Source organism: Pleurodeles waltl, chromosome 7 (assembly GCF_031143425.1).
Source record: "Pleurodeles waltl isolate 20211129_DDA chromosome 7, aPleWal1.hap1.20221129, whole genome shotgun sequence".
Taxonomy (NCBI): Eukaryota; Metazoa; Chordata; class Amphibia; order Caudata; family Salamandridae; genus Pleurodeles; species Pleurodeles waltl.
In genome coordinates this window covers 285,368,170-285,393,909 of record NC_090446.1, presented here as the reverse complement: position 1 = coordinate 285,393,909, position 25,740 = coordinate 285,368,170, and the positions used below count along the sequence as shown (strand labels likewise).

The 25,740-nt window shown below is 46.9% G+C and overlaps 1 protein-coding gene across 2 annotated transcripts in view; it reads left to right on the top strand.

The window, feature by feature from the left end:
- Positions 1 to 1,340: 1,340 nt before the first annotated feature.
- The window catches only part of LOC138304019 (protein-glutamine gamma-glutamyltransferase E-like), a 300,263-nt gene continuing 275,863 nt past the window's right edge, over positions 1,341 to 25,740 (top strand). The window contains exon 1 of one of the 2 annotated variants that reach the window (XM_069243667.1): positions 1,341 to 1,434. In XM_069243667.1, the coding sequence (XP_069099768.1) occupies positions 1,401 to 1,434 (34 nt within the window). In that variant the 5' untranslated portion in view covers positions 1,341 to 1,400. The remainder of the gene's footprint in view (positions 1,435 to 25,740) is intronic. The other variant, XM_069243666.1, reaches the window with a different exon arrangement.

The following is a 25,740-nucleotide window of genomic DNA, read 5'->3' as shown; positions in this document are numbered from 1 at the left end:
CTGCTTTTAAATATCAGGAATTTCCTGATATTTAAAAGTAAAAGAGGGCAAAGGAAAAGACAGGATGGGAGCTACATGCCCCTTTCCATGAGAGCCATCTGTAAGAGTAATGTTAATTAAGTATGGCTCTCATGTAGAGCCTCTAATGTTATTTCAGTTTCTGAATCTCATAACCTACTGCTATGACATCACAACAGTTAACAAAACTTGGTAACCGCATTTGTGATGTCTTCCAGGCCAGGCTGACCGACCTCCCTGAGAGCCTACCGGAACAGTCTGCTTGGCTGCTTTGACTGAAAACAGAAAGCACAGCTGCAGGATGGAGAAGGAGGGCAGGGGTTGGTCAAGGATAGCACTTAAGGATTTTTGTCTTTTTTGTAACCTTTGGAAGACTATGTTACGTTTGGCTCTCCCTTTGCCCCTCTGCCACGGTGTACCAGTTGAAAGCAGGGGCAGGTGATTTTGGGAGCCATACATAACATTAAATTATTAATGGGTAAAAAGTGAATTAATTACAGGGATGTTTTTCACCTTGGGAATCTGAGTAACATCATGGACAACTCCAGCTTCGCTCTCACTGTCTATTTAATGTCATTCAGAACCCTTCAGTGAAAAACTTCCCCATAATTCATTGTTACCCATCTATAATTATATGGGCCTGATTGTGAGTTGAGGCATTATTTATATTCCCTGATAAAGAACAGTAACACAAGGTAGGTATGTAACACCTAATACGTTTGTGGAGAATAACATGCAGGTTTTGGTGTTTAACCTTCACCAAAATCCGTATGGTGTGGTAATTACTGTTTGTATTCCCAAGTGAACTTTCGGCAGGTTTGCCCTGCCAACATTTAATGAAAGTTGGACGATTTAACACAGCCAGTAATTATCAGATGTGTTAATTAAAATCAAACTCGTAGCATGCCCGGGACAGGATTTAATGTTACTCATACTTGGACCCAGTATATATCAACTGTATTTTACTTTTAAATATTAATGAAATATTACTGAAACGTACCTTCATCAAAAATTCCAAAACCTATCTTTATTTTCAAACGAAATGAACCTCAGTTTCCGTTTTAAATTTAGAAACTCGAACTTTTCTACTTGGTTTGTTTGAAATGCTATTGCTTCATTAAAAAAATGTTTTTTGCAAAGTGTTCAGATACCAATTGTTTGTGAAGTCCCTTCTACATCAAATACTGTATAAAAAACAGCAAGTGTCCTTCCTTCTTCCTCCAGGCGTTCTGCGAGTCACACCCTGGCTGTGGTTTTCTTGCCTGTCGCTTCAACACTCCGAGGGATCAATAACAGAGTTTAACCACGCCCCTCTCCCGTCGGGTTGCTGTTGCAAAGCATTTGCCACATACCTTTCTCAGTGTGTGTTGTGACAGAGCACAATGGGGCAGCTCTGGAGCCGACATGCTATTCCAGGTGAGTTTGAGACAGTTCTTGGACTGACAGATAAATGGACAGCGGCGCCCTTTTTGGAACTTTATGCGTTTTTGCTGTTTGCAACTTCATGAGACTGTGCGAATCTGAAATACGTTTGATTTATATTCAGGTCTGAGCAGAATTCTGAACCGGTTTGTTGTCTTTGTAGGGGGACTGACATTTAAAAACAAATCTCTTGTGTAAGCTTCCTTTCCTTGTCATATACCGGTTGCCCATGGCGCTGTGGCATGTACGTGACTCTCAACGTAGGCTGCACTCTGAGCCAGTGGGCTGCGTTTTCCTGTCTTTCATCTTGTCCCGAGGGTGTTTGTGCACGTTAAAAAGTAGCGCTCTGTGACCGCCCTCTTGCATGCAGGTTTTAATAGCCGACATTGATGCGTCCTTTATCTTTTAGGCATCCTAGAACTACAATTATCAAGAACCCCTTTTATCCGACTTAATTACGTCCTATGGGCCATATTTATACTTTTTGACGCAAAACTGCGCTAACGCAGTTTTGCGCCAAAAAATTTAGCGCCGGCTAACGCCATTCTGAAGCGCCATGCGGGCGCCGTATTTATTCAATGACGTTAGCCGGCGTTAGCCGCCGGCGCTGTCTGGTGTGCGTTAAAAAAAACGACGTACACCAGGCAGCGCCGGCGTAGGGGGAAAATGGCGTATGGGCGTCCACAAATGGTGCAAGTCAGGCTGAGGCAAAAAAATCAGCAGAACCCGATTTGCGCCATTTTTTTACAACGCCCATCCCCCATTGAAATGACTCCTGTCTTAGCAAAGACAGGAGTCATGCCCCCTTGCCCAATGGCCATGCCCAGGGGACTTCTGTCCCCTGGGCATGGTCATTGGGCATAGTGGCATGTAGGGGGGCACAAATCAGGCCCCCCTATGCCACAAAAAAAAATTAAAAAAAATACTTACCTGGACTTACCTTAATGTCCCTGGGGTGGGTCCCTCCATCCTTGGGTGTCCTCCTGGGGTGGGCAAGGGTGGCAGGGGGTGTCCCTGGGGGCAGGGGAGGGCACCTCTGGGCTCATTCTGAGCCCACAGGTCCCTTAACGCCTGCCCTGACCCAGGCGCTAAAATCCGGCGCTAATGCGGGTTTTTTAGACCCGCCCACTCCCGGGCGTCATTTTTGCCCGGGAGTATAAATACGACGCATATGCATCGGAGTCATTTTTTAAGACGGGAACGCCTACCTTGCATATCATTAACGCAAGGAAGGTGTTCACGCAAAAAAATGACGCTAACTCCCTGAACTTTGGCGCTAGACGCGTCTAACGCCAAAGTATAAATATGGAGTTAGTTTTGCGTTGAATTTGCGTCGAAAAAAACGACGCAAATTCGGCGCAAACGGAGTATAAATATGCCCCTATGTGTCTTTCTACTTATGGATACTTTCAGTGCTTCGTTTATGAACAGTAAGTGCATGGGTCCAAAGTTTTTCTTGGTGATGTTATGGAATGCCAGGGTACTCACATAACAACACTGCCTGGTCTAGATTTCACCTCAATTCTCTTTCTTCCACCAGATTACACTTCCTGTCTCTTTATATCACTCCTGCAGGTTATTTAACCTCCCTGCTTTCTTCCTTTGTTGCTGCTTTTCTACCTTTCTGTTTCTTTCTCCCTTTTTCTCTTTTGCTGTGAGTCAAAATCAGATGCTAAGTACCTGTCCACAAAATGAGTGCGGTGCCTACCACAAGAAACTAATGGCACCAATTAGGCACTGATCATTACTTGATACACAGCAAAAGGATAGGGCAGGATGCACACCATTTTTGCAGTCACAAACACTGATTAGTAGTTTATGATAGCAAAAACGTTATTATCCATGTAGAAAGCACATTTTAATAGAGTGAGTTTGACTGGACACCAACATACTATTTGGAAGAGATGTGTTGAGGGTGTTCCTTCCAAGCTCTGCTTCTGCACCAGATGTATCAATGGTTTGCAACAAAAAGTCTAGTCGCAAACCGTCGAAAAGTCACAGACTCCACGTTTGTGGTGGTGACTTTATCACAAAAGGTGCTTTACAATTACTTTGTGTCATGTTGTTATTGGCAGTCTTCATTGCATCAAATCTGAATTTCCTTGTCAATCCTGATTTTTTGCCTTCGACATTAGACAGTCAACCTGGTCACTAATGTTATTTTTTCAAAGAAAGATCAACATGCATTGTCAAAATCAATATGTCTGGGCTTTTCCAGTGGATGTATTTGTTCTAATTTCTGGTCAATGTGTGATGTCTGTTGATGCTCCAATATGGTACACAAGAGGACACAGCTGGATGTTATAAATGACTCTGGGCCTGATTTAGATTTCAGCAGGTGGATTACTCCATCCCAACGGTGACGGATATCCCGTCTGCCGAAATACAAACCACATAGGAAATAATAGGATTTATATTTCGTCAGCCGAGATATCCATCAATGTTGTGACAAAGTAGCCGGTCCGCCGAAAAATAAACCAGGCCCTCTGATCTGACAATGTCAGACCTTTCTCTAGGACTCATAAACCAAAAGGTATAGGTGTAAACAGTAGACGAGTCCACGTGGAATAATCTGTCTTCATTTTTGGCTCCATCTTCACTTAAGAGCATAATCTTTGAGTATTACAGCAATCAACTGGACTGCAGAGATGCATCTCAGGTTCCTCAAACCTCACAGATTAAAGCCACACACAACACACCCAAATATCAAACAACACTTGATTTATTTTGGTACACATTTTTATTAACATTTTTTCATAAGCAACATTAGAATGTTTCCCTGTGAATTGCTCATAATACATTTCAGCTATCAGCTGTAGCACTATCCCCCAGCTCTAGCACATCATAGTTTGAAATCAGGCACCATATGCTCAACTCCATTCATCATGAGGGGATGGCAGACTTAAACAATGGCTACCCTAGACCCGCTTCACTCACACCTGCCTCAAATCAGTGCTTCTGAGCAGACTCAGAAACTCATGTCAACATGTATATCTATGGTGGTAGCACATCTGAGGGCTCCAAGAGTTTGGTGAGCATTGCGCCAAGGCCTGCAAGTCATCTGCAAGTTTATTGTCTCTGCGTGTTTTACGTATGTGACCCTCCTAAGCATTCCCACATCCAGCAATGTCCCTCCTCCAGTCTTTTATGTCAGGTGCAGCTGTGGACAACCAGCATATAGCAAGTCTATGGTTGGTCAAGACAAGCCCCAGCAGAAGGAACCTCCTAATGAGTTTCCTCCTTTTCTTGACCGGGATCAGCCTTAACTTGCATTGTCTCACCTCCCTAGGAATAGCCCTCCCTGTGGCTGCGTTCATGGATTTAAGGTTCGACTCCCAGTAATCCACAAGCTTTGGGCACCCCCAAAATATATGTAGGAATTCGGGCCTTTGTCTAGAGCAGAGGGGACATGATTGGGACAGTGTTGGGAATATTGCATGAAATGTGCTTGGTTAAGATCCTGCCACTTGGCCTGCACTGGACTCGCACACATAGGCATATCTTTGGTCAGTGCCCTATATACATGTGAATCAGTCTCCAGCCACCAGCCATATTTAACAGTGTTCCCAAGGTCTGGGACACCTTGGGGACCTCGGTAAAGGTTGCCCACATCTTGTGAGCTGTCGTCACAATTTTCCGCAAACTGCAGCAGCTGTTGTGTTCCTAGCTGAAATGTTTCCATAGCATCTGTCAATGTAATGATCCTGTCACCAGGTAGAGGTCTCATAGGAGCTCACATCCACTGTCTCGCCATTTGTCAATTGACATAGTTTGAGCAATGAGGTTAAATGGATGAAACATCCAAAACTGCATATCTTGCATGTAGGGGCCCATTTCAGTACAATCCTAACTGTCCCCTCCCACTCATCACACACTTATCGGGCCACATAAGGCAGCATGTCTGGGTCTCTTGACCCATGAGTAATAGTTCCAACAGAGGGACATCAACACAGGTACTCTTCTAGCTGACTCTCCCAGTTCTCATTCTCATCAGGCCAATGAACTGCTAGTTGCAGCTGTGCAGCCAGTCTGTAAAGTTCTAGGTTGGGCTATTCGAGGCCTCGCGTATGCCAAGTGCATTTGAGGGTGGCTAGGCTAACTATCTTTCTTCCTGAGGCCCACAAAAGTTCAATAACCAGCTTATCTAGCGCCATAACATTTTTTCTGCGGATCTCATACAGGGTCCCCTGAAACACACACAGGCATCGATGCAATATTATAGTTTTTACCAATGCCAGCTACCACATCAAGGAGACATGAAGACAATGTTCGCAAATTTCAAAACAGGTTTCAGTCACTCCATTGCTGTGCCTATACTTGCGGCCTCAAACTCTGCTATGTCATGTGTAAGTCTTATCCCAAGATATCCGACTACCTTCGTTTCCAGTGGGAGATCTAATTGGGGCAGGTCCTGTTCTTGTATACCAATTGTTGGACCTGGCCCTTTTACAGGGTCATTCCCCAGACTTTTTGCTTTTTGCCTCCTTATTTTTCTGACCTTTGTTTGGCTGACGTTTTGATTCTGAGCAATTTTTCACTGCTAACCAGTTCTAAAGTGCATGTGCTCTCCCTTACACACTTGGTATGATTGGATTATACCTAATTGGCATATTTAATTTACCTATAAGTCCCTCGTGAATTGGTATCCCTATACCCAGGGCCTGTAAATTAAATGCTACTAGTGGGCCTGCAGCGCTGCTTGCGCCACCCACTGAAGTAGCCTGTCAAACCTATCTAAGACCTGCTAGCGCAGAGCCTGTGTGCGAAGTTTCCTGCCACAGGGACCTGGCATCTAAATTTACTTGCCAGGCCTAGAACTCCGCTTTTACTACATGTAAGTCACCCCTAAGGTATGCCCTAGCTAGGCCTTTGGGCAGGGTGCCATGTATGTAGAAGGCAGGACATGTTGCGTAGCCTGTCCTGGTAGTGAAAAACAGCCTAACTTGGTGTCTCACTGCTGTGAGTGCTGCCTCCTCATAGGATTGCATTGGAAATGCCCTGCCTTATGTGTAAGGGGTATTGTCTGCTTTATGAGGGGTAGCGTAGGCATGTTTGGTATGGTTGTGATAGTGGTAAGAAATGCTGCTTACTGGTGTAGGTGTATTTTTTTTATTACTATCACAGAAATGCCACTTCTAGAAAGTGTGCATTTATAAGTGCTTATGACTGGTGTTTTGCAGCTTGCCTCCAATCCACGTCTGGGCAGACTGACAGTTGGGGCTTTGTGCATACTTCTCAGACAGCCTGGACACAGGGAGGGTGGAGGTGTCACAGAGGTGCGTCTACATATTGTAAAGCCTTCCTGGGCTGAGAAAAGGGAGAGGCGGGGCACACCTGCATTTGTAAAAGCTGTGCCCTGAGCTCACACAATAGGGTCGTTTACCCCCCCATTGATGTTTGGAGCCTGTGCTGGAGGAGAGAAAGGGCACACACAGAACCAGTTGTAACTGGTTGGAACCCTCTCTCCTGGCCATTGCAAAACACACTGTAAACCCAGTATAAGTACAGGGGAATTTTCCCCACAATTTAAACATTCTTGAAACTGGACACAGGACGCTGATGAATGGACTCACTGCGAAACCGCCTTGGACTGCGGCTGCTGTGCTGACCTGTGACCTGCCTGGTCACTAGAAGGCACTGCCACCATCTGCACCCCTTGTGCTGGCCTGTAGCTGGGCCCACCAGCCCTGTGCTTCTTCTTGTTTTTGCTTGTTCCCAGGGCCAGGGTGGTCTGGCCCCCTAACCCCTGCAACAATCCCTGCAGATTTGTCCTTAGCGCTTTCCAAAGCACCCTGTTGGTGCCCAGAAAAATCACCGCCAGAGCCGGGGTCACAGTGAGGCTTTGGCGCTTTTAAAAAGCACCCCTTGAGGCCCCCAAGATCGCCGCCGCAGCCCGGGAGCATCGGAGTGCCCCTTGCGCTCTTCACGGCCCCTCTTCCCTGCCAGGATTCACCGCCGCAACCCGGGGCTTTGGATTTTTGCTTAGCGCGAGGTCCGCGCTAGTTCTAGTGCCCTCGGGGCACAAGGAGAAGCCAAACGGAGCAAGCGTGCTCCTGTCGGCACCCCCTGGGCACGGTCCACTCCCGGGAGTGCCCCCGGGGCACCAGCTGCCTATATCCCAAAAGAACTCACTGCAGCGGCCCAGGAACAACTTGAAACACTCGCGCACCACGTCGGGTGCGGGCGAGTGCCTTCTCGGGCCCCCGGAGGGGTCCGAGTTCCGGAAAAACTGCATTGCAGGACGCGGGGAGGGCGCAGGAAGCACCCCCTTCCCCGGTCTCTGCGCTAGGAGCAGAACGCTCCTCTTTTTCATTCCGGGAAAGCATTTTGTTCAGAACAGGGAAGGGAGACCTCAATTGAGGTCCCTTCCTCTCGCCCCCATATCTGCTTGTTGGGCCCCACCCGGCCCCCCACCCCGAGGACAGGGTGTGAGGAGGCCAAAGCAGGCCCCCCCTCCAAATTGTGGGCCCCCAGAGGGGCATGTTTTCTACGAGGAGAGGCGCAGATTGCCCCTCTCTATCCAGGAGCACCACGTGGCCCCCATTTGTGCATAGGAGCACCGGGGGGCCCTCGTTCCTCTGTTAGGCACTGGGAGTGCCTCTTCATATCAATCCGGTACTGTGGGACACATATTTTCCTCTAATAGCGTGGTATGGGCCATGGGGGACTCATAAGTTTGTATGCTTGTATGACATAACATATATGTACTGATGTACCTTTTAGGGGCATGTCTAGCTGATATGTATTTTTATGACTTGTGATATGTTCTCTAATATTCCTTCTATGGGTATTTAGAAGTTATTCCTTGCAAGTGCATAGAACTTTTACTGTAATTCCTGACTACTGCTTATGTTGCAGAATCCTGAGTACTTACGTATTCTAATGTGACAACTGCGTATTCTTGCAGAGTATTAGTAACTTGTGTAACATTCTGCCAACTGCTAAGGTAGCAGGGTATTACTTACATGTAATGTTGGTCTAATTATGTTTTGTGCAATACAAATTATTTTTACATAGCTCAGTGTTGTGTTTACTGGGATAGGCCTGACTGCTCGTGCCAAGCTATCAAGGGGGTGAGTAGGGGTTATCTTGGACGTGTAACTCCCTTGCCCTGACTAGAGTGGGTAAGTTCTGCCTGGCTGAGGTGCATACCGTAGCCAACCAGAAACCCCATTTCTAACATCAATTAACAATTTTGATTTGGATCTATTAACAAGTAACCCAGATACTTCAACAAACTCATCAAGGACCTCCAACATTAGTGGAACTTAATATATCGGTTGCCGTAAATAGTGTAATGCATCACCTGTGTATGGGAAGACCACATGGGTATTCTGCCTTGTAGGAAAGTACCATCTTTCTTGGCATGTTACCCCCAAATTCTACCTGTTTGTCTGTATGTTTTGCCTGTCTGACTGGGACCCTCCTGGTCAGGAACCCAGTGCTCATAGTTTGTGGCCTAATGTGTGTGGTGTCAGTAGTGCTTAACTGTGTCACTGAAGTTCTGCTAACCAGAACCTAGGTGCTTTTGCTCTCTCTGCTTCCAAATTAGTCACTATAGTTTAGTGACTTCAATTACCAATTCCAATTGGCACACTGGACCCACCTTATAAGTCGCTAGTATATGGTACCTAGGTACCCAGGGCATTGGGGTTCCAGGAGATCCTTATGGAATGCAGCATTTGTTTTGCCACCCATAAGGAGCTCAGACAAACCCTTTCACAGGACTGCCACGGCAGCCTGCGTGAAATAGTGCACACACTATTTCACAGCCATTTTCACTGCACCTAAGTAACTTAAAAGTCACCTATATGTCTAACCTTCATTTACTGAAGGCTAGGTGCAAAGTTGCTAAGTGTGAGGGCACCCTTGCACTAACAAAGGTGCCCCCACGCTGTCCAGGGCCAAATCCCCTGACTTCGTGAGTGCGGGGATACCATTACACACATACACTACAATACCTCTATGTAGCTTCACAATGGTAACTCCAAATATGGCCTATAAGGTGTCTAAGATCATGGAAATGTCCCCCCATTCCAAATCTGGAATGGGGGTGGGCAATCCCATGCCTCCTGGGGCTCCACCATGGTCCCTTAGTACTGCCAAACCAGCTCTCTGAGGCTTGCACTGCAGCTACAGCTGCTGCCACCTCAGAGACAGGGTTCTGCCCTCCTGGGGTCTGAGCAGCTCAGTCCCAGGAAGGCAGAACAAAGCATTTCCTTTGGGAGGAGGGTGTTACACCCTCTCCATTTGGAAATAGGTGTTACAGGCTTAGAAGGGGTAGCCTCCCAGAGCCTCTGGAAATGCTTTGAAAGGCACAGATGATGCCCTCCTTGCATAAGCCAGTCTACTCTGGTTCAGGGACCCCCAGTCCCTGCACTGGTGTGAAACTGGACAAAGGAAAGGGGAGTGACCACTCCCTTGTCCATCACCACCCCAGGGGTGGTGTCCAGAGCTCCTCCAGTGTGCCCCTGGTGTTAGCCATCTTGTTTTCCAAGGTGCGGGGACACTCCGGAGATCTCTGAGTGCCAGTGCCAGCAGGTGACGTCAGAGACCCCTCCTGATAGGTGCATACCTGGTTAGGTAGCCAATCCCCCTCTTAGGGCTATTTAGGGTCTCTCCTGTGGGTTCCTCTTCAGATTCAGCTTACAAGTTTCCACGAGGAATCCTCTGCAACTCCTACTTCATCCTCTGACCGTCGGATCAACCGCAGACTGCACCAGGAACTGCTGTCACTCCAACAAAGTATCTAAGAAGGCTACTGTGACTCTGCAACTTCAGCTCCAGCCAGCAACTGCAACAGTTTCCAAGGTGTGCATGCTCTGGGGATTCCCTATCTTCACCCTGCACCAGAAGGACGAAATAAATCTCCAGTGAAGTGACGGAGTCACTTTCCTGCTCCAGCAGGCACCTTCTAAGATGATGACCGGTTCTCTTGGACTCCTGTCCTGACGATGAGCCTGCTCCCTGGAACACAGGTAGTGGATCTCTTTGACTCAGACTGTCCTAAGGTCCTGTTGTCCAAATTTGGAGGAGATAAGAGCTTGCCTTTCCGGTTTGCGACAGTACCCCTGTGCACCGTGTCACCTCTAGCTCCTGAGGCCTCTGTGACAAATTTGCAAGAATCCTTTGTGCACAGCTCGGCCCAGGTACCCAGCACTCTAACCTGCGACGCTCAACTCGCCGAGTCGTTCTCCGGTGGCGTGGGACCTTCTTTTGTAGTGCTGCAGCAACCGCAATTTGCACCTTCTTTGTCATTGTGTCCTGGGACCTCTGTGGGTGCTGCCTTGTCATCTGTGGGTTCTCTCCAGTGTTGGGAACACCCTCTGCCTCCTCAGTCTGAGTTGAGGCCCCCAGGTCCCTCATGGGTCCCGGCATTGCTTGAACTAAGGCTTGTTGGACAAATCCAGTGCTGCAACTCGCCTAAAGGGCGTGTGGGGCAGTGTGAATTGCATTTAAAAAGTAGGATGGGTGTACTCAAGTTTTACATGTCCTGGCAGTAAAAAATGTCTAAGGTTGTTTTTTCACTACTGTATAGCCTATCTCTCCTTTTGACTAACAAGGGGCTACCTTATTACATTTAATAAGTGCTTACATTGGATGGGAAACAGATATCAATATAAAGTTTGCACTCAAATTAATTGTAACTTAAAATCCCTGTTAATGGTAAAGTTGGATTTTAAATCACAGTTATGAAAACTTCACCTTTTGTTGTCCCACCCTTTTGTGCCTTCTGCCATTGCCCTGGGTCACATGTCTATGAATGGCTCTGCTGTTAAGGTCTGTGTATCGCCTTCAAACAGAAACACAAAGGGGGCTTAGGTGGGCGGCAGGATTGGCCATCCTGTCAGGATCTGTGGCCAGCCCCAGTCACACTTCAAAGGGCTTTTCCTCCTACACATACAAAGGAATCTGACACCAGGCTTGCCCTGTCTTTTGTCACTACTAGACAATTTAAAGACTTGACGGAGTAATGGGAAGACCTTCCCAGAAGTGTATATGGGGATAGGACAGGGAATGCCCCCGTATACAGGCTGGCACTAGGTATAAATATTGGATCTCCAGAGCCACTCTTCAGAACACTCCTGGACCTGTGGCCACTCCACAAGAAGGACTGCCCCGCTGCTGCCCCGCTGCTGAGGACCTCCTTGCAGAGAAGGAAGATTGGACCTGCTTACCTTCATCCCAGGCTAACCCTGAGTGATTCCAAGGGTCAGTTGGCTGACCTCCTGTGTGAGCTACTGGGACACAACAAGCTTTAGAGGCCTCCCTGCAATGCCCAGCTGACCTGCTGCAACTGGACCTTCTCTATCCCAAATGGATGTCTTCCATGGTCATGGACTCTTGGCTGGAATCAGAGTGTACTCCTCTGCAAAAAAGGTGAAAATTCCAATGTTTCCACTCCTCGCCACCACCAACCGGACTCAGCATGCCAAGACTCTGCTGCCTGTGAATACCGACAATGTGAAGCTCCTGTGAGACCTGCTATTCATGCTACAGCGACTGCCAGCGACTATCTGTAACACAGGAGCCACACTTCAAACTACAGCAATGACAGTCCACAGTGATTGTCAACATGAAGCTACAGCAATGCCTATTGATGATGCCTGACTGGCTCTTCGTGCTATAGCGATGACAGCCTGTTGCACATGGCCTGCTCTTCACACTATAGCAATGACGATCAGTGAAACTCTGCCTCTCACTAGCGGCCTCCTACTTCTTGAACGGAACTCTTTGCACCGGACTCTAAAGGTAACTTTTCAGTGGGACTTACTTGGTCCCTGTTTCCAACTTGTGCTCCGTCATGGTTGGCTGGAACTTGTGGCTTTCCCGCAGCTGACCAGAAGACCGCGAGTGGCGCTTTGTGCTTGTAGGTGCTATTTTCATTCAAAACTTCGAAATTTAATATCTCCGGTTCTACCTATTGGACTTTTGTTGCTCTGGTATCATTGTATTTATTAAGATTTACTATATGTTTCCAAATTGGTATGTGTTTTTTCTTGTGCTGTGTTTTCACTTTATTACTTTATGTGTGTTGCACATACACTTTAAACATTGTCTCTAACTTAAACCTTACTGTTTTCATGCCAAGTTCTCAGAGAGTTAAGCATAGGTTAGTTTAGTGGCTTTTGTGGTTCGCCTAGACAAGGACTGTGGCCTTTACCCTCCCCTCAAACACTACACCCAATATCTTACAGTTTAAAAATGAAAAAGGCTAACCTTCTTTCAAAAGTTGCTCCAAAAGGTTTAAGAATTAATCAATAAAATGTCTTCATTGTATTTTTTTATGTTTAAAGACTGTAGAAAAAAAGGTTTTAATGATCAATGTAAAACATTTATGTTGCTTGTGTGCTGTTATTTTGGAAGCTACTTGTGAGTAGGGAATTGCATATTTTCCCCTTACAGATTTTATGCGCATTCCATGAGGGAGGGCACCTGTCTGAAATCTGCAACTATAGCAGTGGTTTTTATGGACCAATCATATTTTCACCATCTGTGAGTAAAATTATGTCATAATGCATACCTTTGAAAGTCTCCACTATCCATTCACACGAAAAAGAAACATGCAAGATGTAAAATCACATACGAAAAGGCATGCTAGATAAACCTGTCTATCCACGTTCTGAGTTGTGTGCTGTATGTTGGTATCATAGTATATGGGACAACAGCAGACACTGCCCACAAAACATTTTCTGCTCCCACCAAGTGTCGCCTGAGACAAACATATATTGCTGATGTAGATGTACAAAAAGAAAATGTGCAAAATATTTCTAACAGCTAACACAAGTAATCGCAATTACACTTGTAATACGAATTACACTCCATCTACGTGAGCGCAAAGAACGAGCAAAATTAAAGACTCGGCAATAATCAAGCCCATTTATTTAAAAATGTTCCAAAAAATGAAATCTTGAGGTAAAAGAAAGGTTCAAAACTAAGTTAAATTTTGTATTTGGACTGCTTTTTTTTTAAATGTATGTTTTTCAAAAAGAACTCACAACTAGCCCCAAGCAAAAATTATGCTGGCATGATGTCCGGTGATTTCACAATATGCTTGTTGCGCAAAATTACAGAAATGCTGCGATTAAAACCTGAAGTGTAATGACGTGCCATTTGCAGCAAACATTTACAGCAGATGAACAGGAACAACACAAACGCCAATAACAAGAGCAACTGCGGCTTGGTGGTGCTTTTCCTTTTTTGTGCTATTTTTAGATCAAAATGTATCCTCATTTTACAAAACGGATATGTGCTCATATATTGTGTTAAAATATAGCACCAAATTATGGTTTCACATTCTGCATAAGTGTATGTAATTTTGCATACTTTACCCAAAAATTTACATAATTACACAAATGCAATTTATGCAAATTTCACTCACCGCTACTCACAAACCTGCTGCTTTTAAATATCAGGAATTTCCTGATATTTAAAAGTAAAAGAGGGCAAAGGAAAAGACAGGATGGGAGCTACATGCCCCTTTCCATGAGAGCCATCTGTAAGAGTAATGTTAATTAAGTATGGCTCTCATGTAGAGCCTCTAATGTTATTTCAGTTTCTGAATCTCATAACCTACTGCTATGACATCACAACAGTTAACAAAACTTGGTAACCGCATTTGTGATGTCTTCCAGGCCAGGCTGACCGACCTCCCTGAGAGCCTACCGGAACTGTCTGCTTGGCTGCTTTGACTGAAAACAGAAAGCACAGCTGCAGGATGGAGAAGGAGGGCAGGGGTTGGTCAAGGATAGCACTTAAGGATTTTTGTCTTTTTTGTAACCTTTGGAAGACTATGTTACGTTTGGCTCTCCCTTTGCCCCTCTGCCACGGTGTACCAGTTGAAAGCAGGGGCAGGTGATTTTGGGAGCCATACATAACATTAAATTATTAATGGGTAAAAAGTGAATTAATTACAGGGATGTTTTTCACCTTGGGAATCTGAGTAACATCATGGACAACTCCAGCTTCGCTCTCACTGTCTATTTAATGTCATTCAGAACCCCTCAGTGAAAAACTTTATCTTTTAGGCATCCTAGAACTAAAATTATCAAGAACCCCTTTTATCCGACTTAATTACGTCCTATGGGCCATATTTATACTTTTTGACGCAAAACTGCGCTTACGCAGTTTTGCGCCAAAAAATTTAGCGCCGGCTAACGCCATTCTGAAGCGCCATGCGGGCGCCGTATTTATTCAATGACGTTAGCCGGCGTTAGCCGCCGGCGCTGTCTGGTGTGCGTTAAAAAAAACGACATACACCAGGCAGCGCCGGCGTAGGGGGAAAATGGCGTATGGGCGTCCACAAATGGTGCAAGTCAGGCTGAGGCAAAAAAATCGCCACAACCCGATTTGCGCCATTTTTTTACAACGCCCATCCCCCATTGAAATGACTCCTGTCTTAGCAAAGACAGGAGTCATGCCCCCTTGCCCAATGGCCATGCCCAGGGGACTTCTGTCCCCTGGGCATGGTCATTGGGCATAGTGGCATGTAGGGGGGCACAAATCAGGCCCCCCTATGCCACAAAAAAAAATTAAAAAAAATACTTACCTGGACTTACCTTAATGTCCCTGGGGTGGGTCCCTCCATCCTTGGGTGTCCTCCTGGGGTGGGCAAGGGTGGCAGGGGGTGTCCCTGGGGGCAGGGGAGGGCACCTCTGGGCTCATTCTGAGCCCACAGGTCCCTTAACGCCTGCCCTGACCCAGGCGCTAAAATCCGGCGCTAATGCGGGTTTTTTAGACCCGCCCACTCCCGGGCGTCATTTTTGCCCGGGAGTATAAATACGACGCATATGCATCGGAGTCATTTTTTAAGACGGGAACGCCTACCTTGCATATCATTAACGCAAGGAAGGTGTTCACGCAACAAAATGACGCTAACTCCATGAACTTTGGCGCTAGACGCGTCTAACGCCAAAGTATAAATATGGAGTTAGTTTTGCGTCGAATTTGCGTCGAAAAAAACGACGCAAATTCGGCGCAAACGGAGTATAAATATGCCCCTATGTGTCTTTCTACTTATGGATACTTTCAGTGCTTCGTTTATGAACAGTAAGTGCATGGGTCCAAAGTTTTTCTTGGTGATGTTATGGAATGCCAGGGTACTCACATAACAACACTGCCTGGTCTAGATTTCACCTCAATTCTCTTTCTTCCACCAGATTACACTTCCTGTCTCTTTATATCACTCCTGCAGGTTATTTAACCTCCCTGCTTTCTTCCTTTGTTGCTGCTTTTCTACCTTTCTGTTTCTTTCTCCCTTTTTCTCTTTTGCTGTGAGTCAAAATCAGATGCTAAGTACCTGTCCACAAAATGAGTGCGGTGCCTACCACAAGAAACTAATGGCACCAATTAGGCACTGACCATTACTTGATACACAGCAAAAGGATAGGCCAGGATGCACACCATTTTTGCAGTCACAAACACTGATTAGTAGTTTATGATAGCAAAAAAGTTATTATCCATGTAGAAAGCACATTTTAAGAGAGTGAGTTTGACTGGACACCAACATACTATTTGGAAGAGATGTGTTGAGGGTGTTCCTTCCAAGCTCTGCTTCTGCACCAGATGTATCAATGGTTTGCAACAAAAAGTCTAGTCGCAAACCGTCGAAAAGTCACAGACTCCACGTTTGTGGTGGTGACTTTATCACAAAAGGTGCTTTACAATTACTTTGTGTCATGTTGTTATTGGCAGTCTTCATTGCATCAAATCTGAATTTCCTTGTCAATCCTGATTTTTTGCCTTCGACATTAGACAGTCAACCTGGTCACTAATGTTATTTTTTCAAAGAAAGATCAACATGCATTGTCAAAATCAATATGTCTGGGCTTTTCCAGTGGATGTATTTGTTCTAATTTCTGGTCAATGTGTGATGTCTGTTGATGCTCCAATATGGTACACAAGAGGACACAGCTGGATGTTATAAATGACTCTGGGCCTGATTTAGATTTCAGCAGGTGGATTACTCCATCCCAACGGTGACGGATATCCCGTCTGCCGAAATACAAACCACATAGGAAATAATAGGATTTATATTTCGTCAGCCGAGATATCCATCAATGTTGTGACAAAGTAGCCGGTCCGCCGAAAAATAAACCAGGCCCTCTGATCTGACAATGTCAGACCTTTCTCTAGGACTCATAAACCAAAAGGTATAGGTGTAAACAGTAGACGAGTCCACGTGGAATAATCTGTCTTCATTTTTGGCTCCATCTTCACTTAAGAGCATAATCTTTGAGTATTACAGCAATCAACTGGACTGCAGAGATGCATCTCAGGTTCCTCAAACCTCACAGATTAAAGCCACACACAACACACCCAAATATCAAACAACACTTGATTTATTTTGGTACACATTTTTATTAACATTTTTTCATAAGCAACATTAGAATGTTTCCCTGTGAATTGCTCATAATACATTTCAGCTATCAGCTGTAGCACTATCCCCCAGCTCTAGCACATCATAGTTTGAAATCAGGCACCATATGCTCAACTCCATTCATCATGAGGGGATGGCAGACTTAAACAATGGCTACCCTAGACCCGCTTCACTCACACCTGCCTCAAACCAGTGCTTCTGAGCAGACTCAGAAACTCATGTCAACATGTATATCTATGGTGGTAGCACATCTGAGGGCTCCAAGAGTTTGGTGAGCATTGCGCCAAGGCCTGCAAGTCATCTGCAAGTTTATTGTCTCTGCGTGTTTTACGTATGTGACCCTCCTAAGCATTCCCACATCCAGCAATGTCCCTCCTCCAGTCTTTTATGTCAGGTGCAGCTGTGGACAACCAGCATATAGCAAGTCTATGGTTGGTCAAGACAAGCCCCAGCAGAAGGAACCTCCTAATGAGTTTCCTCCTTTTCTTGACCGGGATCAGCCTTAACTTGCATTGTCTCACCTCCCTAGGAATAGCCCTCCCTGTGGCTGCGTTCATGGATTTAAGGTTCGACTCCCAGTAATCCACAAGCTTTGGGCACCCCCAAAATATATGTAGGAATTCGGGCCTTTGTCTAGAGCAGAGGGGACATGATTGGGACAGTGTTGGGAATATTGCATGAAATGTGCTTGGTTAAGATCCTGCCACTTGGCCTGCACTGGACTCGCACACATAGGCATATCTTTGGTCAGTGCCCTATATACATGTGAATCAGTCTCCAGCCACCAGCCATATTTAACAGTGTTCCCAAGGTCTGGGACACCTTGGGGACCTCGGTAAAGGTTGCCCACATCTTGTGAGCTGTCGTCACAATTTTCCGCAAACTGCAGCAGCTGTTGTGTTCCTAGCTGAAATGTTTCCATAGCATCTGTCAATGTAATGATCCTGTCACCAGGTAGAGGTCTCATAGGAGCTCACATCCACTGTCTCGCCATTTGTCAATTGACATAGTTTGAGCAATGAGGTTAAATGGATGAAACATCCAAAACTGCATATCTTGCATGTAGGGGCCCATTTCAGTACAATCCTAACTGTCCCCTCCCACTCATCACACACTTATCGGGCCACATAAGGCAGCATGTCTGGGTCTCTTGACCCATGAGTAATAGTTCCAACAGAGGGACATCAACACAGGTACTCTTCTAGCTGACTCTCCCAGTTCTCATTCTCATCAGGCCAATGAACTGCTAGTTGCAGCTTTGCAGCCAGTCTGTAAAGTTCTAGGTTGGGCTATTCGAGGCCTTGTGTATGCCAAGTGCATTTGAGGGTGGCTAGGCTAACTATCTTTCTTCCTGAGGCCCACAAAAGTTCAATAACCAGCTTATCTAGCGCCATAACATTTTTTCTGTGGATCTCATACAGGGTCCCCTGAAACACACACAGGCATCGATGCAATATTATAGTTTTTACCAATGCCAGCTACCACATCAAGGAGACATGAAGACAATGTTCGCAAATTTCAAAACAGGTTTCAGTCACTCCATTGCTGTGCCTATACTTGCGGCCTCAAACTCTGCTATGTCATGTGTAAGTCTTATCCCAAGATATCCGACTACCTTCGTTTCCAGTGGGAGATCTAATTGGGGCAAGTCCTGTTCTTGTATACCAATTGTTGGACCTGGCCCTTTTACAGGGTCATTCCCCAGACTTTTTGCTTTTTGCCTCCTTATTTTTCTGACCTTTGTTGGCTGACGTTTTGATTCTGAGCAATTTTTCACTGCTAACCAGTTCTAAAGTGCATGTGCTCTCCCTTACACACTTGGTATGATTGGATTATACCTAATTGGCATATTTAATTTACCTATAAGTCCCTCGTGAATTGGTATCCCTATACCCAGGGCCTGTAAATTAAATGCTACTACTGGGCCTGCAGCGCTGCTTGCGCCACCCACTGAAGTAGCCTGTCAAACCTATCTAAGACCTGCTAGCGCAGAGCCTGTGTGCGAAGTTTCCTGCCACAGGGACCTGGCATCTAAATTTACTTGCCAGGCCTAGAACTCCGCTTTTACTACATGTAAGTCACCCCTAAGGTATGCCCTAGCTAGGCCTTTGGGCAGGGTGCCATGTATGTAGAAGGCAGGACATGTTGCGTAGCCTGTCCTGGTAGTGAAAAACAGCCTAACTTGGTGTCTCACTGCTGTGAGTGCTGCCTCCTCATAGGATTGCATTGGAAATGCCCTGCCTTATGTGTAAGGGGTATTGTCTGCTTTATGAGGGGTAGCGTAGGCATGTTTGGTATGGTTGTGATAGTGGTAAGAAATGCTGCTTACTGGTGTAGGTGTATTTTTTTTATTACTATCACAGAAATGCCACTTCTAGAAAGTGTGCATTTATAAGTGCTTATGACTGGTGTTTTGCAGCTTGCCTCCAATCCACGTCTGGGCAGACTGACAGTTGGGGCTTTGTGCATACTTCTCAGACAGCCTGGACACAGGGAGGGTGGAGGTGTCACAGAGGTGCGTCTACATATTGTAAAGCCTTCCTGGGCTGAGAAAAGGGAGAGGCGGGGCACACCTGCATTTGTAAAAGCTGTGCCCTGAGCTCACACAATAGGGTCGTTTACCCCCCCATTGATGTTTGGAGCCTGTGCTGGAGGAGAGAAAGGGCACACACAGAACCAGTTGTAACTGGTTGGAACCCTCTCTCCTGGCCATTGCAAAACACACTGTAAACCCAGTATAAGTACAGGGGAATTTTCCCCACAATTTAAACATTCTTGAAACTGGACACAGGACGCTGATGAATGGACTCACCGCGAAACCGCCTTGGACTGCGGCTGCTGTGCTGACCTGTGACCTGCCTGGTCACTAGAAGGCACTGCCACCATCTGCACCCCTTGTGCTGGCCTGTAGCTGGGCCCACCAGCCCTGTGCTTCTTCTTGTTTTTGCTTGTTCCCAGGGCCAGGGTGGTCTGGCCCCCTAACCCCTGCAACGATCCCTGCAGATTTGTCCTTAGCGCTTTCCAAAGCACCCTGTTGGTGCCCAGAAAAATCACCGCCAGAGCCGGGGTCACAGTGAGGCCTTGGCGCTTTTAAAAAGCACCCCTTGAGGCCCCCAAGATCGCCCCCGCAGCCCGGGAGCATCGGAGTGCCCCTTGCGCTCTTCACGGCCCCTCTTCCCTGCCAGGATTCACCGCCGCAACCCGGGGCTTTGGATTTTTGCTTAGCGCGAGGTCCGCGCTAGTTCTAGTGCCCCCGGGGCCCAAGGAGAAGCCAAACGGAGCAAGCGTGCTCCTGTCGGCACCCCCTGGGCACGGTCCGATCCCGGGAGTGCCCCCGGGGCACCAGCTGCCTATATCCCAAAAGAACTCACTGCAGCGGCCCAGGAACAACTTGAAACACTCGCGCACCACGTCGGGTGCGGGCGAGTGCCTTCTCGGGCCCCCGGAGGGGTCCGAGTTCCGGAAAAACTGCATTGCAGGACGCGGGGAGGGCGCAGGAAGCACCCCCTTCCCCGGTCTCTGCGCTAGGAGCAGAACGCTCCTCTTTTTCATACCGGGAAAGCATTTTGTTCAGAACGGGGAAGGGAGACCTCAATTGAGGTCCCTTCCTCTCGCCCCCATATCTGCTTGTTGGGCCCCACCCGGCCCCCCACCCCGAGGACAGGGTGTGAGGAGGCCGAAGCAGGCCCCCCCTCCAAATTGTGGGCCCCCAGAGGGGCATGTTTTCTACGAGGAGAGGCGCAGATTGGCCCTCTCTATCCAGGAGCACCACGTGGCCCCCATTTGTGCATAGGAGCACCGGGTGGCCCTCGTTCCTCTGTTAGGCACTGGGAGTGCCTCTTCATATCAATCCGGTACTGTGGGACACATATTTTCCTCTAATAGCGTGGTATGGGCCATGGGGGACTCATAAGTTTCCTACCTGCTTGTATGACATAACATATATGTGCTGATGTACCTTTTAGGGGCATGTCTAGCTGATATGTATTTTTATGACTTGTGATATGTTCTCTAATGTTCCTTCTATGGGTATTTAGAAGTTATTCCTTGCAAGTGCATAGAACCTTTACTGTAATTCCTGACTACTGCTTATGTTGCAGAATCCTGAGTACTTACGTATTCTAATGTGACAACTGCGTATTCTTGCAGAGTATTAGTAACTTGTGTAACATTCTGCCAACTGCTAAGGTAGCAGGGTATTACTTACATGTAATGTTGGTCTAATTATGTTTTGTGCAATACAAATTATTTTTACATAGCTCAGTGTTGTGTTTACTGGGATAGGCCTGACTGCTCGTGCCAAGCTATCAAGGGGGTGAGCAGGGGTTATCTTGGACGTGTAACTCCCTTGCCCTGACTAGAGTGGGTAAGTTCTGCCTGGCTGAGGTGCATACCGTAGCCAACCAGAAACCCCATTTCTAACATCAATTAACAATTTTGATTTGGATCTATTAACAAGTAACCCAGATACTTCAACAAACTCATCAAGGACCTCCAACATTAGTGGAACTTAATATATCGGTTGCCGTAAATAGTGTAATGCATCACCTGTGTATGGGAAGACCACATGGGTATTCTGCCTTGTAGGAAAGTACCATCTTTCTTGGCATGTTACCCCCAAATTCTACCTGTTTGTCTGTATGTTTTGCCTGTCTGACTGGGACCCTCCTGGTCAGGAACCCAGTGCTCATAGTTTGTGGCCTAATGTGTGTGGTGTCAGTAGTGCTTAACTGTGTCACTGAAGTTCTGCTAACCAGAACCTAGGTGCTTTTGCTCTCTCTGCTTCCAAATTAGTCACTATAGTTTAGTGACTTCAATTACCAATTCCAATTGGCACACTGGACCCACCTTATAAGTCGCTAGTATATGGTACCTAGGTACCCAGGGCATTGGGGTTCCAGGAGATCCTTATGGAATGCAGCATTTGTTTTGCCACCCATAAGGAGCTCAGACAAACCCTTTCACAGGACTGCCACGGCAGCCTGCGTGAAATAGTACACACACTATTTCACAGCCATTTTCACTGCACCTAAGTAACTTAAAAGTCACCTATATGTCTAACCTTCATTTACTGAAGGCTAGGTGCAAAGTTGCTAAGTGTGAGGGCACCCTAGCACTAACAAAGGTGCCCCCACGCTGTCCAGGGCCAAATCCCCTGACTTCGTGAGTGCGGGGATACCATTACACACATACACTACAATACCTCTATGTAGCTTCACAATGGTAACTCCAAATATGGCCTATAAGGTGTCTAAGATCATGGAAATGTCCCCCCATTCCAAATCTGGAATTGGGGGGGCAATCCCATGCCTCCTGGGGCTCCACCATGGTCCCTTAGTACTGCCAAACCAGCTCTCTGAGGCTTGCACTGCAGCTACAGCTGCTGCCACCTCAGAGACAGGGTTCTGCCCTCCTGGGGTCTGAGCAGCTCAGTCCCAGGAAGGCAGAACAAAGCATTTCCTTTGGGAGGAGGGTGTTACACCCTCTCCATTTGGAAATAGGTGTTACAGGCTTAGAAGGGGTAGCCTCCCAGAGCCTCTGGAAATGCTTTGAAAGGCACAGATGATGCCCTCCTTGCATAAGCCAGTCTACTCTGGTTCAGGGACCCCCAGTCCCTGCACTGGTGTGAAACTGGACAAAGGAAAGGGGAGTGACCACTCCCTTGTCCATCACCACCCCAGGGGTGGTGTCCAGAGCTCCTCCAGTGTGCCCCTGGTGTTAGCCATCTTGTTTTCCAAGGTGCGGGGACACTCCGGAGATCTCTGAGTGGCCAGTGCCAGCAGGTGACGTCAGAGACCCCTCCTGATAGGTGCATACCTGGTTAGGTAGCCAATCCCCCTCTTAGGGCTATTTAGGGTCTCTCCTGTGGGTTCCTCTTCAGATTCAGCTTACAAGTTTCCACGAGGAATCCTTTCCAACTCCTACTTCATCCTCTGACCGTCGGATCAACCGCAGACTGCACCAGGAACTGCTGTCACTCCAACAAAGTATCTAAGAAGGCTACTGTGACTCTGCAACTTCAGCTCCAGCCAGCAACTGCAACAGTTTCCAAGGTGTGCATGCTCTGAGGATTCCCTATCTTCACCCTGCACCAGAAGGACAAAATAAATCTCCAGTGAAGTGACGGAGTCACTTTCCTGCTCCAGCAGGCACCTTCTAAGATGATGACCGGTTCTCTTGGACTCCTGTCCTGACGATGAGCCTGCTCCCTGGAACACAGGTAGTGGATCTCTTTGACTCAGACTGTCCTAAGGTCCTGTTGTCCAAATTTGGAGGAGATAAGAGCTTGCCTTTCCGGTTTGCGACAGTACCCCTGTGCACCGTGTCACCTCTAGCTCCTGAGGCCTCTGTGACAAATTTGCAAGAATCCTTTGTGCACAGCTCGGCCCAGGTACCCAGCACTCTAACCTGCGATGCTCAACTCGCTGAGTCGTTCTCCGGTGGCGTGGGACCTTCTTTTGTAGTGCTGCAGCAACCGCAATTTGCACCTTCTTTGTCATTGTGTCCTGGGACCTCTGTGGGTGCTGCCTTGTCATCTGTGGGTTCTCTCCAGTGTTGGGAACACCCTCTGCCTCCTCAGTCTGAGTTGAGGCCCCCAGGTCCCTCATGGGTCCCGGCATTGCTTGAACTAAGGCTTGTTGGACAAATCCAGTGCTGCAACTCACCTGCATCCAACAACTCGACATGGGAAATCCTTTGCATCACGCAGGAACCCTCAGCCACCTTCTTTGGTGCCCTTCTGCAGACTTCTTTCAATTGGAGAATCCTCTTTTGCACTATATTCTAGGTTGGTGGGAGCTCCTGTCCTTCATGGAATCTTCTGCAACTACTGGACTTGGTCTCCTCTCTTTACAGGTCTTCAGGGCCAGAAATCCAGCATTTGTTGCTTGCAGTCTTGCTTGGTCCTTGCAATAACTCTTATCAAGGCTTGTACTGTGTCTTGAGGGAACTTGCAGTACTCTACTCCTACTTTCCTGGGCTCTGGAGTGGGGTATTTAACTCACCTTTGAGGTTTTCTTTCACTCCCAGTGCCCCTCTACACACTACACTTGCCTAGGGGGAATTCATGATTGGCATTCCTCTTTTTTAGTATATGGTTTGTGTTGCCCCTAAGCCTATTTCTTCCAACTGCATTCTATGGTATTTCCTACTGTTTGCACTATTCTGTGACTATTCACTTACATGATTTTGGTCTCTAGTGTATATATTGTGTATAATATTTACCTTCAGAAGGATTATTCCCCATGGGGGCAGCAGTAGTTTCAGGAACTCCAGTGTTAGGGAACCTACATTTGATTCCAGAAATCTGCACAAGGTTGTTCCCCTTTACAAGGATTGGAATGACATATATAAGTGGTTTGTTGCTCTTGAGAGGGCATGTAAAGTTCAGAGGGCCCCTCAAGCGCAGTAGGCTGCTATCCTGTGGTTGTCTTTCACTGGCAAGGGGAGAGACAGACTCCTTATTGTCAGGGAGGATGACTCAGACAACTATCACATTCTCAAAAGTGCACTCTTGGATGGTCTGAGCTTAACCACTGAGCAGTATTGAATAAAGTTCAGAGAGAGACCAGAAAGGAGTCTTCACAGGATTGGATAGACTTTGTAGACTGTTCAGTGAAGGCCCTAGAAGGTTGGTTAAATGGCAGCAAGGTGACTGACTATGAAAGCCTGTATACCTTAATTCTGAGAGAGCATATACTGAACAATTGTGTGTCTGATTTGTTGCATCAGTGTCTTGTGGACTCAGATCTGACCTCTCCCCAAGAAGTGGGAAAGAAGGCAGACCAATGGGTCAGAACAAGGATTAGCAGAAAAGCTCATACAGGGGGTGACAAAGACAGCAAGAAGAAGGATGGTAAGTCTCATGACAAGGGTGGGGACAAAGATAAATCTTCAGAGTCTTTAACAGGCCCACAAAAATCCTCTTCACACAATTAGAAAAAGCCATGGTGTTATTTATGTAAAGCTAAAGGCCATTGGGCAAGTCACCCCACTTGCCCAAAGAGAAACACCAAGCCTCCCACTACCACAACCCCCTCTTCTTACACTAGTGCCCCTAGTAATAGCAGTGGTGGTGGGAAGAACACTACTAATAGGCAGTCAAAGTGTGTGGCTGGGTTCACTTTTAGTAATGTAGTGGGGGTTGGTCTAGTTAGGGAGACCACTGAGGCTGTTTTAGTCTCTGATGGTGGCATTGACCTTGCCACCTTAGTTGCTTGTCCCCTTAATATGGATAAGTACAAGCAACTACCCCTAATAAATGGTGTTCAAGTTGAGGCCTACAGGGACACAGGTGCCAGTGTCACTATGGTGATGGAGAAACTGTTATCCCCTGAGCAACACCTACTGTTTAATCAGTACCAAGTGACATGCGCCTATAACAACACTGTAAGCCACCCAATGGCTGTTGTGAATCTCAACTGGGTGGGGGTTACTGGTCCAAAGAACGTTGTGGTATCCACTGACTTACCTTTAGAGTGTCCCTTAGGAAATGATTTAGAGACTTCAGCTTGGGCTGAAGTGGAGTTGGAGGCCCATGCAGCAATGCTGGCCATTCCAGTGCATATCTTTGCTTTTACTAGGGCTCAGGCCAAGAAGCAAAGAGGACAGGGAAACTTGGATCCTGGAACAATGGACCAAATGCTCCCAAACCTCGGGGTAGAAAGGGCAAACCCTTTCCATTAACCCTCCCTCTCCAGATGATTCCCCTTTTGATGAGGAGGAGTCTATTCCCTATGCAGAACCTACACCAGATGAGCTTAAAGCTGACACAGCTGAGCTTTTTGGTGCAGGGGGGCCTGCCAGGGAGGAACTGAGTGTGGCACAGAAGACTTGTCCCACACTAGTGGGTCTCAGACAGCAAGCTGTCAAACAGCAGAATGGGGATGTCAATGATGCCCATTGAGTTTACTGGGAGAATA